Source organism: Manis javanica, chromosome 7, assembly GCF_040802235.1.
Source record: "Manis javanica isolate MJ-LG chromosome 7, MJ_LKY, whole genome shotgun sequence".
Taxonomy (NCBI): domain Eukaryota; kingdom Metazoa; phylum Chordata; class Mammalia; order Pholidota; family Manidae; genus Manis; species Manis javanica.
Window position 1 is genome coordinate 35,497,446 of NC_133162.1, and position 15,197 is coordinate 35,512,642.

Sequence of the window (15,197 nt, forward strand, 5' to 3'; positions counted from 1 at the left end):
ATTGATCAAATGGTTGTTAACAACAATAAAATTCTGTATAGGGGACTCAATGCACAATCATTAATCAACCCCAAGCCTAATTCTCAACAGTCTCCAATCTTCTGAAGCATAACGAACAAGTTCTTACATGGTGAACAAGTGAAGAACTTGCTTTTAAACCATTAGTAGCACAGAGTCCCTGTTAGGAGGGAAGAGCCCCTATACCCAAAGATGCATGGTACACAGACAGCTCCAGCCATGGGCAGCCCCCAAAATGGAGGGCCATAGCTTTCCATTCTAAGACTGAGACAATATGGATGGAAGATGGTAAGGGGAAGAGCAGCCAATGGACAGAGCTGTGTGCCGATAAGCTTGTGATCAGCCAGGAGCCCTCCCTATAGTTGTCTGCACTGACAGCTGAGCTGTCTATTGGGGCTTGACCCTGTGGCTACCAAACTGGTACCATGTCAACTGGCTGGTTAGTCACTGACCCCTTTGGGGGCAAGAATTGTGGCAAGACTTCTGGGCCTGTGGTCAGACTAAAATAATTACAGTATACCATGTGACAGGTCATTTGCCACTGGCATTCCCCAGAAATGATGAAGCAGATAAATTGGTCCAGATACATTGGTTAGAAGGAAAGTCTGCCTCTGATGGAGCCCAATGGTTACATCAGCGTTTGTTGCATGTGGGGCAAAAAACAATGTGGGCTGTAGCCCTTCAATGGGGCTTGCCTTTGACCTTTGAAGAAGTTAGTAGAGCCTGGCAGGAGTATGTCGTGTGCTCCAAAAGAGAACACTGAGTTCCACAGCAACATGGGACAATAGCTAAGGGGACTATACCCCTCATCAGGTGGCAGATAGACTATATTGGGCCTCTACCTGTGTCAGAAGGATATCGATATGTGATGACTTGTGTGGACACAGCTACTGGACTTCTGGTTGCTTTTCCTACCCGTTGTGAAGACCAGCAGGTGACCAAAAGAGGCCTGGAGCATCTCTTTGCTGCCTATGGCCAACCACAGGTAATTGAGGGTGATCAGGGCACCCATTTTACTGGACATACACTGCAAGAATGGGTACAACAGCTGGGAATCAAATGGAAGTTTCATTTATCCTACCGCAACAGGCATGATAGAGGCACAATGCTTGCTAAAATCCAGACTAAAGTCAGATACCAATAGTCTGTGGGGATGGTCAGTCTGCTGATAGACCATGCTACGGCATTTGAACAAGACTCCAAAAGGGAGCCCTGAGCCCCGTAGACATGTTAACACATATGGCTGCCTCCCCTATACAACTTCACGTATAAACCAAGGAAGAATTACTGAGGCCGAGGTTTAGCCACCAGAATAATATCTTGCTCCCAGCACCAACGGCACTGAATCCCAGAGACTCCACTGTGTGGATGTGCCTTGGACCTTTTGACACATGGATCGATGATGGCTAGCTCTCCTGGCACCTTGGGGACAAGGCCTGGAAGCTGGGCTCCTGTGTATTCCTCAAATAACAGCAGAGTGGCCTCCAAAGGTCACAGTAGTATGTCCTGAATGGCTAGAAAGTAGGAGCATCTTACCAGGGAGTTTTGTTTTATCATTATGGCCAGGGCATGCACCTGCAGTAGCATTATATATAGACCCTTCAGTAACCCCCATGGGGAAAGGAGTAAAAGTACGGTATACTAGACCTGGAAGGGACCCCCTTCCTGCTACAGTCCTATCACAGAACTACTCTCCTGCATGCATCCTACCTGATGGACAAAATTTGCCTATGTTGGTGTCATTAAAACCTGTGTGTTATCGCCCCTAAGGTCTTAGTGGTTTGGGAATTTCCTCTGGCTTGAGGATTATTATAATTTTTGTTACCTGTATCAAAATCTTGTTGTATCTTAATTTTTGTTATTATCTCTAAGTTGTTGTTATCCTCTGGAGCTGTTGTGGAATCTGGTTATAGTGCTCCAGCTTTCTCGCACAGGGACCACTGCGGAAGATTGAAAGCGTGTAGATTGTAAGGTGAGAGTCCTGGAGAGGTGAAGTGTGGGGAAGTTGGGGTTCTTATGGCCAGGATCCTCACTGAACTTAAACCATCTGATGATGGAACTGGCCTATTACTAGGCTACCACTTCCACACCTTTAGGCAATAAGCTATTACTGCACTATATAGAGAGCTCGGTCCAGTGCTCTGGGCGGAAGCAGAGACGTGAATGCTCCATCTACCGCTGGGAGAACAAGCCGGGTAATAAACCCTTTCACCCCAAAGAACGTTTTGCTGTCAATTTCTTTGGTCACACTGAATCCATAGCAAACTTGCCTGGGGCTGAAACCCATTGGCAAGACAGTATCCTAAAGATAAATTCCGAAGGTAATTCTTGGAATACTTATTGTTTTAAAGTTCAAATCTAGATAAAAACAAAATGTGGTAGTTTTAAAAGGATTGTAGCCTATAACCTCTGACGGGTAGATTACCTAAAAGAATACTTACAGGTATGGAGGCATTCTGTCACTGTAGTTGGCTTGATCAGATACCCTTTACAGATATAGCAGGTGATGTAAGGATTGAAATCTTTCACCAAGTGTTTCCTTTGGGTAGCCATTCGTAGTTAGCTAGATCTGGCTTAGTAGTTCAGGCAAAGAGGGGTATTAAGTGGATAAGAGTCTGATCCCAGGAGCTGGCGTGGAGTTTCCAACTGGATGTCCTGAGGCATGAGACCTAATATCCAGATTTATCACGAGATCGCTGGTCATCACTTCTTTTGGTGGTTCTGCTTTCCCATATCTGTTTCCACAATAACATAAAAAGATGATAGGAAAAGGTGTCAAATTCCTCGTGTTAATATTGTGTTTAGCAACTATTAACATGTTCCAAATTTGGTGAACAGGTGAATAGGACATTTCCTTCACTGTAATTTGTAAGCCTGCTATGATTTATTTCAGAATAATGACAAATTCATCCAATCCTGAAGCCTTAACTATACCTCTATACAAATAACACCCAAGGCTGTTAACTCCAGTTTTGATATCTTTACCTCTTCAGTAATGCATGTTAACTATCTGCTTGACTGCTCTATGAGGAGTTCCTGCTAATACAAGGTAGAAGATTCAAAATTGAAGTCACTATCGTATCAAAATGCTTCCTATTTCCATTTTGCACCCCACATTCAGTCAGTAGTCAAATCAAGTTGACGTCCTTTTCTCTTTCATCCATAGCCACCCTACTTGAATATTACTTTTCCACCTGCTGTCCATCTTACATTCTACCAGGTTTATTTTATTCTATCACAATTGGGTCCTCCTCTCAAACAATGTCGGTGTCTCCTCCTGACAAACAAAACATGTTTACATTTCTTAGCTTGTCATACAAACCCTCCACAAGCTGACCTTAACGTACCCTTCAACACTCTTCTTCAGGCAAATGGAAAGGATCACTCTCTCCCACAGTCTCTGCAGGCTCTACGATGCAGTCAACAAGCCTTGCCTTTCTTCTGTCTTGATCTTATGTATCTGTCAAAACCCTTCTCCTCAATGTAATCTCCCGCTGTTTTAAGCCCTTCTCTCCCATTACATTTTTCCTTTATTCTGATTTGTAGTTACTTTCATTCTTCATCAGACTGCAAAATGTGTGACAGAAACCAGTCACATTTAGTAAATGTACAACCTGGGCAATGCTAACTTATCCTAAGTCTCAGTTTTTTAAACTGCAAACTGAAATGAAAACAAGCGGTGAGGATTAAGACAGTATACATAAAGCTAGCACACAGTAAAAACTGAACGTACTTTTTTTTTTCAGAAACGTCTTTAGCATGGTTAGCTTGGACATAGGGTCACTAAAGGAACAAAAGTTTTAAACGCTTCTTATAAGAAATGTGTCCTCTTAGAAAGGACACTTCTTACAACATGAAAGAAGTTGATTTCCTAAGTTAGCTGTCAACTCAGGTGTAAGAATAAAGCAACCAGAAAGGCAAAAGGCATCATTCCATCCACACATCGTCACTGAGAATGGGCACGGAATAGGTTTTGCATGTAATCATCCTATCCGCTTGGGAAATCATGTCAAGGGTGTAACAGAAAGAGCATAATTAACAGACAGGGGGTCTGGGTTCTGGTTCTTAGTTTTGTGTGACCTTCAGCGAGGCATGCTAATTTAGTATCTGTGCCTGAGTCTTGGCTTTCTCCTCTAAACATTAGGATAAGTGGCTCTGCTTTTCCTTCAAGTTTGCCCAGAAACTCCAAAGGTAAGCAAAAAGTCCTCTGAAAGAGGAAATGCATGTCCCGACCAAGGGGTACTGTGATGGAAAGCCAGAGTCCTGTCACCAAGTCGGTTAAAGGAAGCAAGAGCGTGCAGTGACCGGGAGGGAGGGAACTTTTCCGCGTCTCTGGCGGGACCGTGCAGCACAGTACCGGGCGCTCTGAGCTCCAGCCCGCCTCGCCCGACCGGCAGGTGCGCGGGCCCGGGCTGCGCTGGGGCCGACGCGCCGCCTCTCCAGGGACCGTGCGTCCGCAGCCCGCCGCCCTCTCCGCCCCCGAGGGGAGGGCGCGGCTGCGAAGCCCCCACGCCCCGGCCGGCCGCCCCACCCCCACCCGGGGGCGCTCCCGGCTCCCCGAGCGGCCAGCCGCTGCAGGTGCCTGGAGGTGAGGCTCCCGCTCCGGGCGCAAACTTGGGCGGGCAGTGCGGGGGCGGCCGGACTCCCGGCCCCTCGGCCACTCTCAAGCCCGCCCAGTACCTACCCCGCGGCCGCCGGCGCTCCTCGCCTGCCAGCGCGCCGGCCCAGAAGGAAGGAAAGTGAAAGAGAAACAGCGCCCGCCGCGGCCTGGCCGGTCCCCGCGCCCCGTCCGCCCTCCCCCTGCAGGCGGGAGCGCGCTGGCTCCGCGGGGCCGCTCGGCTCGGGCCCGATAGGGCGCGGCGGGCCTCGGGGCACAGGGCCGGTGCCGCCTCCAAGGGCAACTCCTCCCCCTTCCAACCGCCGGCGCCGCCGCAGGCCCCGCCCCGGCCCCACGCCCACAGGCCACGCCCGCCCACCGCGCTCCTCGCAGGTGCTGCGACCGCCCCGCCCCGCGTCCGGGCGACACGTAGTCAGGCTAAATTTTACCTCGGTTCTTATTCTCCACCACCAACCCCTCCCGGTTGTTTTCTTGATAACAATGTCTGGCATATTTTCCCTGGTGGGTTTAAAAGCAACGGGCAGTGTTCAGAATGAGTCACCCTGCGAAACTGTCTACTCAGCTGCGTCTTCCCCAAGCCTGTCCCACCTGGACAGCGGGAAAGGGGTGGCGGCGGGGGCTGGGCTAAGACATTCCCTGATATGCACACTTAAAAAAAAAAACTAACCAACTTGCTAATGTGGGGTGGGCCCAGAGATCAGGATCGTTGACAACCGTAAGCAAGCGGGAGTGCTGTGGGGGTGTGAAAGGTAAAGAGTCGTTTACAAGGTTCAAAACAAAAATCTCAGTTCTCTTTCTAGTGAATTTATAAATCTGTGAGACCATTTATTGCAAAAATTTATTCAAAAGTATGCATTAAAAGATTCCTCCATGTCACTCAATCCTATTCTATTGCATCCCACAAATAACAAATTTCTACTACAACCAGTATTGTGATGAATCAAACCTGGTTCTTTGCTTCTTAGAATCCCGTAACTCCAAGGTAGCAGGGAAATCAGTGTAGTCTCCACCAGTAAAACAAAACAAAAGCTAACACGAACATCCCAACGATAATGAGCAAAGGGCAGCTTTCAATCTTGTGTATTAGAGGAAAAGGTGTTGCAGTTAACATCATCTTTCCTTCTGCATAAGTGAGAACAGTGATGGTTAGGGAGTTGACCATAATGGCGTGGGGAGGGGAGATTAATGTGAAGTATTTAGTTAATCTCCAATTGACAGGAATCACTTTCCTTTTTATCAGAGTGATAGATTATGGAGATGGCTCTCATAGCAAGCCAACAAATCCAATGACCACTGGTCCAGCAACCGTATAAGTGTTCAAAGATCCATTTCAAATTTAAAATACACCAAGAAGCAGACCAACACAGCTTTTTTAAATACCTAATTTATACTTAAATTTATGTAGAGTGGACATAAGATTTACAAATTATCATTTTTAATACCACAGCAGGAGCAATACATTTTCTCAAACAGCTTTCAATGACCACATTTTTAAAGTCCTTATAAGAAACATTTTGCCAAAGTATACATGCCAATTTCCACACTGGGATCAACTTCAGTAAGTTACAACAGTCCCAATGAGCATAGAAAACAAGTAAGGTCAAATGACTTTATGGCTAAAGGATTACTCTTTATCTTTCATATCGGAGACTAAGAAGATCAATATGTGAAAAGTCACCCCATTTCTAATGTATTTAAAATATGCAATGGAAGATATACCATATATACTACAAATTTACAATATAACTTGGTGTTTTCCTACTTTGCATTGGAATGTATTTTAGATATATTTTTGAAGAGTAACATTTAATGAAGTTCAGAATCTTAAATGTGATTGGTGATGATAGAAAGGGGGGTTAATCAGCATTCCCTGAGGAAATGAGCTTGAGGATGGCTATTAGGAGGACTTAACATTAGCAATGAAGGAAGGGATCCCAAATATGCTATACAGAGCAGTACCTGAAGATAGACGTGGAGGTGGGGCTGCCATAATTGAAACTGCAAATGGTGGACTTGGAGGTGGGGGAGAGAATTACAACCTTTGTAAGGAAATCTGTTTGTGTCCTCAGAGGCAGCACAGTTTGTAATAAAACGTTCAGTTGGTGCTTTTTCCTGTGGCCTCTTCAGCAACCACCACACCTTTACCAGTCCAAAATGCACATTTTTTAGTTAAAAAAAAAACAAAAGATATTACAAGAAGGAATGTTATCAAGGGACAAGTTTCCTGACTTATAGGTAGAGTCTATGCATTTAAACACAGGACTTCCAGCGGTGACATTGCCTCTCATTCTCCCCAGCGACTGTTTTCCAGTAACTCATCCCTTAGTCCCTTGGTTTGGAAAGCGGGGGCTGGAACAAACCATACAAGGCTCCATATAAGGGGGTGGCTCTGGTAACATGGATCTCAAGTACTGGTGGCACCCTCAAGTAAACAAAGGCCTGGAAGCAACTGGATATACAGGACCAGGAAAAAGAAAAGCCAGATAGAATAATCATAGCTGGGTCCCCTTATCACTAACTACTTCAGCTTTCTCATTTTACAGATAGAGAAACCAAGATCCTGAGAAGTAGAAAATTCATATCTCAGAGCTGATCTTGGTGAAACAAAGACCAAGACAAAGGTGCCAGTTCCATATCGTTTACAACTTTCAAGAAAATGTCAAGTCCAAGAATTTAAGGGTTACCTGGTAAGAAACAAATTAACTTAAAGAAAATAAAGGAAGAAGAATGGATGAGTGAGGGAGGGAAAATAACTGCCTAGAAGGTATTTAGGAGTGAACTGGATACTGGTGATTTCCTATCAGAGAAACATAATCCCAAAGCGATAATTGTTTCATTTGATCACTGATTCAGGCTCTTCCATAGAACTACAAATGGCTCTTGATGACCTTTGGAATGATTTGGAGCTATCTGGAAGCCTAACAAATGTTTTCATTACTTTATATTTTAAGTCTAAATGTTTTTTCAGTTAGGATGGGCAATGGATGGGTAATTCCATACTGATTTCAGTTCATATTTCTTCCTTGCCTAATAACTATCATCACAGAACTGATGATGCTTAATGGCATAACTTTTAAAAATAGGGTTATATCTCTATATTTACCCAAAATATGAGAAAGGGGGGCTTGTTCATTATTATAAATTGTTTTATATACATAAGTATGCTATTTAATCTTTTAATAGAGTATCTCTAACATAAAACTCCCTTCTGTGTCTTCTTACAAAGATTTTAGAAAATATTAAAGTTTAAAGCATCCCACTGGGCCCAAATGTCTTTATGTTATGACTGCAGGCATATGGTCATAACACACACATATATATATATATATAATACATAACGTGGATATATGACCATAATGTGTCCATGTTATGACCAGAGAACTGAAGACTTCCAATTACCCTTGCCTATGTCTCTTTTTCTTTTAATGCACTACTCCCCTGCAATCAATAATTCTCAAAACTTTCTCTGCTAAATGTCTCTTGAATCCATCCACTTAACCTACTCTGGTTGAGATCACTATCATCTCTACCCTCTGCTGCTTTAATGAATTCTTATTAAGCAGACCTCCCAACGGCTCTTCTCTGCCAAACCATTCTCCACAGCATAGCCAGAGGACTCTTTCTAACTACAAATTTGATCTAGCTGCTCCCTGGCTTAAAAAATCTCTTGTTCTTAGGATAAATCCCAATGCTTAATAAACCCATCCTGGATCCCTGTCTTTTCTACAGATTCTCTCTTGAACTCCTTGCTGCAGCCCTAATGAACATTTTTACCCTCTAGCTAGAGAGATGGGTCTTCTTTCAATGACTACACTGTCCTATACCCCTTACCCCTCCCCACCCTTGCCAAATCTGATCAACCGTTATTTATCCTTTTGATATCAGATGATCAAAAAGGCCACCTTCCCAGATACTTCAAAAGCTGCTTGAGGAGCCTCCTCAACAGATACACCACATACATACATAACAACTCATACTTATTCTCTCAAGTCCCACATCACACTGTCTTGGATTATCTGGTTTGCTTGGCTGAGCCGCGTACTAGTGCATAAACCCAGTGGATCCATCGCTTGACCGTGCATCCTTAGCAGAGTGGATGGCATGCAGCACACATTCAAGTAAACACTGACTGAAAAACAGAATTCCACACACTCTGAGACAGTTTATGTACTCTTTCTTAAGTTTTTTCTTTACGAAGTGTGTAAGGCATAATCCCTGCCCTCTAGACCTACTAATTAAAATCACACCAGGGAACAGAGACTTATCCACAAGAAACAATTATGGAGCAATATACCAAATTTATTAATAAAGTGTTAAATGGAACATGATAAAATGACAAAAAATCCAGTCGAAAGAAGGAGTACCATTGGTGGCCAAGAAATTGGTCCTATATGATTAAGATTCTGCCAGTTACAAAGATAGCAAGGTAAAATGACAGAAGCTATAGATGTGAAGAATAAATGAGACAGCCAGAAAAAGGAAGAGAGAAATTAAGTCAAAATACTCTAAGTGAATACAAATAAATAGCATTGGGTATAGGGACACGATTACTCTTCAAAAGACATGCAACCAGCTGAAGTGCTTTATTTTAAAGTGCTTTAAAATACACCATGCTAAGGATACAGACCAAGAAAATTTGTTTTTTCTCTTTTGAGAAGCAGAGAAAAACACTAGCTTTGTTTTTTACTGTGATGTCAACAGTTGGTTGGAGCAAATTCCATTTATACTGGAAGAACAGAGAATGTAACTAAAATAGGCACAGAATGTAAGAAAAAACTGGATTTACTCCAGTCATCAAGGCTATGATATTTCAAAATATCACTGCAAAACCACAACTGTTATTTTGGGAGGTCAGATTAAATCCCTGAGAATCATAAGTGGACAAATGATTTAAATGCAGAAACTAAGAATATTCCATCAAATCTGAATGTAGAGGAATCTAAGTTAGGTATGATTACAGAAAAGTTAGAAAAAATGTTCTATCAAGAAAAGATATGAAATTCAATGGGGGCAAATGCAATATAGAAACATAGTGATATAAACATTCAAATTACCAGAGACTAGGCACACGAATAGAAAAAGTTCTGATTTTAAAGGTAACTGTGCTTAGAAGAAAGGACACTTGACCCAGAGTCAAGAAGACCTGGTTTTTAGTCAGAGCAAGTCAATTTACTTCCCTCAGCTTCATTTTCTTCCAATGAAAATTGAGATTAATACTGTCATTTTAATGACTGGTCTACAAGGAAGATTTTCTTTATATATACCTGTGTTATGCTCATAACATATAGATTAAATGAGATGATTAAGTGAGAAATGCTTTTTAAATTGTAAAGAACTGTAAAAATAGAAGGTATAAGTAGTAATTTTGTGGACCACCAGCAGTTGACTAGTAATCCTGTACCACCCAGCAGAGGTTCTGATACTGAAATATATCCAAAGAAGTCTGTAGAGTGAATGAAACCCTCCAGGCAGGGCAATGGACATAGGACACAGCATAAAGGAAGGTGTGCAGCCGCCAGAAAGCACTCCTTCCTATGAACTCAACAGTTATTACACACAATTTTTTAAAACAATGGAAAAACTAATTTCACTAAGCAATTCATAGCTGTACAAAGGAAACTAGTTCCCCCAAAATGTTTAATAATTTGGGTTAGTTCAACATTGCAGGGGTGGTGTGTTAAGTCTACTCACTCCTCTGAAATGAAAGAATAGCAGATACGTTCCCATTAAAATGTAGGTTCTCCAGGTAGGGTCATAATTAAACCCTTAGCCATCTCTTGAGCTGTTGGTTCTCAGTTTGCCAGGATTAGTTGACTTTTTAGTCCATAGGAAGGAGAAAGGCCAAGGAAGCACAGGAGGCTTTAGATATAGGTTAACACTTGAGCAGAGTATTAACTCTAATGGTTTGCTGGCTGGGAGACTAAGGAGCAAGCAGGAGGAAGGAATGCATATCCAAAGAGGAGGATGACCTTTCTTACACTTCATAATTGCATCATGGATCAAAAACAAAACCAAAAATTCTCAAAAGCAAAAAGCAAATCAAGTGTTCTTACTGTCTTCAACTGTTCAAAGAATTAATGACTAAGATATTAATTTTTGTTCAAGTTTTCAAAATTAATTTGTTCATGTTTGCAGAAAAGCTAGGAGAAAACAGGTCTAAATTAAAATAGGGGACAGGGAACGTTAGCTATAAGATAGACATTCTTAATTATTTCCCATCAGGGTGATAAACCCCACAGTAATCTCAGAAGCTGTGATAACTTGTCAGGGATAGTTTCAGAAGAAGGAACCAATATTGTCTTCAAAGGTCAGGGAGGCACTGAATCTGTTGGAAGGAACTATCCTAGCTGATGGGAAAAGCTCTTGCCAGTTTTCAAACCTTCCTTTAATACTTTCTTAATGAGAAGCTGGAAAAAGCACCTGTATCAAAGTATCTTAAATTAGATGATGAATGAGAATACACTGATGATTGGATAAACCAGATGGTGAATGAGAGTACTTCACAAAAAAAATGGTTAACAGAGCATAAGCTCTATGAGGGAAAGGCTTTTTCATTACTGTTGTATCCTCTGAATCAAGTCTAAAACATAAAAGGCTGTCATTAAATATTTGTTGAATGAATGAACAAATGAACAAGCGAATAAATGAAATCTGACTTTGCAGTCAAGACTGCCAAAATTCTGTTACAATTCTGGCACAATCTCTTACTGGCTATGTGTTGTAGAGCAAACAACTATTCTGTGTCTCAGTTTTCTCATCACTTAAATGGGTATAATGAAGGTATGTATCTCATAGGAGTTCTTAAGAGGATTATCTGAGACAATACAAATAATACACTTATTACATAGTAAGCAAACAAATGCTTACTGAATTATTTTTAAGAATTTCACATCTAACCTCTTCCCTGCAATTTGTGGACAAAACAATAATGAAACACAGGATGTAATTAAAGCCCTGATGACAAACAAATACTGAGGACAAATGCCTTAGGAACAACTGATTTGCTATTGGGGTGTACATGGAAGCAAAAGTTAGTCCCCTAACTTTCTTGCCAGGTTCCCTTCCTTCCACTATAAGAATTTTAAATAAATTTACTCTCATTGTGACAAATGAGTAAAATATGAAAATCATGGCTTAAATTATACATCTCAAAATGAAATTAAGAAATAGGATATACACTCAAGTTTAAAGAGTTTTATGAACACTCCAAATGAGTGACCTGGGCATAGTCTTAGGGAGGCACAACTGAAATGTGACATATTTAGTAAACTAAAACATAATCAATTATATTCTACCCTGACTGCAATAACTGTGTGTAAACAGAAGAAGAATGATGAGTGAGGAACACAAGAACTGCAAATGGCAAGATGTGAGCAGTGTATAGGCAACACTGTCTAGGTCAGGGAGGCACTGAATCTGGCAAACGCTGGACCAGTTACCAGAGGAGTGTCCTCTGATCCCACCCGGGCTGGTTCACGGGACCTGGATTATCAGCTTTCTGACTCCACTGCCCGCAGAGTTACTTTCTGAGTATTAATTTGTTATTTTGTATTAAAAATACTGGAAGCAAGTATCTGAACTGAAAAATGTGCATTTTGTGACTATTTCACTATCAATTTTAAGATCTTCCTTTTTTACTTGACTAATATCATGACACGGTTGTATTCTTCAGAGAAAGATACTAAAACGTGCCATTTTAATGCTGAGGACATTAAGAAAAGTTGTTCAGCTTACACTAAACCAAGCCAAGTGCTGAATTAGTCAGGGACAAGTCTAAAATGTTCCTATTTCTGTAAAGAATATTTCTTTCAATTAAAAAGGTCATGGATAAGTCAGTCACAAAAGGTCAACGTCAACTGCTGTACGATTCCTCTTCTCTGAGGTTCCTCATGGTAGTCAGATTCGTAGAGAGAGTAGAATGGTGGCCCCTAGGGCCTGGGGGTGGGGGATGGGGGAGGAGAGTTATTGTTTGATGGGGACAGAATTTTAGTTTGGGAAGATCGATAAGTTCTGGAGATGAATGGTGGTGATGGGTGTACAATAATATGAATGTACTTCCCATTGAACAGTACACTTAAAAATGGTTAAAATGGTAAATCTTAGGTACATTTTGCCATAATAAGAAAAAGTTATGGGAAAAAGTTTTCCTTTTTTAAAAAAGGAAAAGAAAATCAGCAGCAAACAGTAAGACCCTTGACAAGGTACTTCATGAGCCTTGACCTGCCCATCTATACAATTACTCTAGACTTGGGATACCTGATCTCTCATGGCCCTTACAGCTCTTTGATGATATGGTTGTACAATTTGGAAGCATTACCTAGAGCAGGGATCAGCCGATTTCATTGGCAATGGGTTAGACGGTAAATATTAGGCTTTGTGGGCCACATGGTTTCTGTTCCAATACTCAACTCTGCCCATGAAGGGTAAAAGCTGCCAAAGACAATATGAAAATAAATGAACATAACTGTGTTCCAATAAAACTTTATTTAAGAAACAGAGAACCAGGTTTGGCCCTTGGGCTATCATGTGCCAATTCCTGACGTAGAGAACATCTCTGTGAACATGTATAGATGGTAGCAATGTACACCTTTCCTGTATCCCTGGTTGATAACTTTTGTAATTCCAGTGAGCTGCTGCTGATCATTTCAAGCCAGGACACTCTAAGTGTAACACCTTTACTTTATCCTTCTATTTCCCACACACTAAGTAGACTATAGGGGCTTCACTATCTAAAGGTCATGGTGTAATCATCATCATCAAACAGCTCAAAGATAGAAAATAATTTTTACTCTTCTACGAAAGGTTTGTCATATGCTGATCTTTCTCCTATGTCACAATGGAGAAAGTCTACCAACAAACATAAAGAAAGTATTAACCAAAAAACATTCATTCTCTGCCATTTGCCAAAAAGCAGATTAATCTCTCACCTCTGAATCCAAGGCACCAAATGGTCCCAGTGACATTTAAAGATAAAGTATTTCCCATTCTACCCAGGATCCTAGAGTGCTGATCTAAGAGAAAATACAGGGCTTCAAGGGGTAAGCTTTCTGCTTATACGTTTAAAGGAAGTGTTGCAAGATGGCCTGACCTGTGTGCATATGTCACCTCCAGCCTCACTGTGGCCAGCCTCAGGAGCATGCACCCTGATCAGAGAAGTGGCCTTGAAGGACAGTGTGGTGAGAGTTCGCCATCCCAACTCCTTCAAAGGACAGCAGCTGCAACAAGAGAGGGCGCATCTGAAGCACCGGCACGCTGCTGTGGGAATTAGATGTAGCCTGACAGCCTGAAGAGAGGAGGGATGCTTCTATTTCTATGATGTTAAGCAAAGGAATTTATGCAGCTGATAGGTACTGGTAATATTCTGCCCTTCTAACTTTTTGGATCAAATCTGTTTGGATCTGCAAATCAAGAATCTGTGAATGACGTAAAGTTTCAAAGTACTCTTCACACAAGACTTCAAGACTGAGGTCCATTCACTACTCACACTGACATACACAAGAGGAGGCTCTGATATTAGATCATTTGAAACTGGCACTTTAATTTAATAAGTTAAGAAAATCATAGAAAAAAACAAGGAAAAGAGGTATTACATGGATTCACTTATGTTTTTAAAAGATGAGTTTTGTCAAGAATTGTTGTTCTTGATTTGAACAATTTACAATGATACTTCACTTTCCAAAAATTTTAGAAGGAAGATCCTTATCACAGATATTGACAAGGAAGTTATCTGGAATAAATTAGTAGACCACCATGTCCTTTACAGTATTTCCTGAATGATTTATTCTTTAATCCTTCTTACCAATAAAGTCTGAAGTTTTAAGTGAATTACTCATTTCTACTGGAAAAGGAAAGAATTTCTGTAATTAGAAACTGAATTTATAAGCATAAGCATGAAAACTTGTACGAAGGCTTTATGTCATGTAAGTTAATTCACTTTAGAAGTATCCAATAATAAACTAGTCATTAATAAGACAGAATACATAGAATTTAGCTTTTAAAAGTTGATATTTACTTATACACAACATGAACATTTCACACTTTTGTATTTTACTATTTTCATTATTAACTACATTTTAATATGTCACATTAAACACACACACTTAACACACATGTTAAGTATTACATGTTAAATAACACACAAATATATTCTACATGCCTGTTATGGGTTGAATTACATCCCCCAAAAAGACATGTTGAAGTCCTAACCCCTGGTACCTGTGAATATGACCTTATTTGGAAATAAGGTCTTTGAAGGTATAATTAAGTTATTTATGAGGTCATACTAGAGTAGTTGAGCTCTTAAGCCAACGAGAGTGGTGTCCTCACAAGAACAGGAGACAGAGCAATGTCCTGTGAAGACACAAGCACAGAGTGAAGATGGCCACGTGATGACACAGGCAGAGGCTAGAGCAGCACCAGAACCGCACGTTGTAGGGGAAGGAAAATCCCCTCCAGGGATGTTCCTACCAGAAGGAACTAAATTCAACTACCAGTTTATGGAGACTGACCAAATTTAGAATCCTGGCTATGGGAAATGGGACAGAATTTGTCCAGGCACCTA

At 41.3% G+C, this 15,197-nt stretch overlaps 1 protein-coding gene across 5 annotated transcripts in view; it reads right to left on the bottom strand.

Annotated features, from left to right (window-relative positions):
- The window catches only part of PCGF5 (polycomb group ring finger 5), a 127,435-nt gene that overhangs the window by 65,150 nt on the left and 47,088 nt on the right, over positions 1 to 15,197 (bottom strand). For 3 of the 5 annotated variants that reach the window (XM_073240709.1, XM_073240710.1, XM_037002641.2), the window contains exon 2: positions 2,460 to 2,753. In XM_073240709.1, coding sequence (XP_073096810.1) covers positions 2,460 to 2,571 — 112 coding nt within the window. In that variant the 5' untranslated portion in view covers positions 2,572 to 2,753. Of the gene's footprint in view, positions 1 to 2,459; positions 2,754 to 3,365; positions 3,583 to 4,702; positions 4,859 to 15,197 lie in introns of those variants that run through there. The other 2 variants (XM_037002640.2, XM_037002643.2) reach the window with 2 other exon arrangements.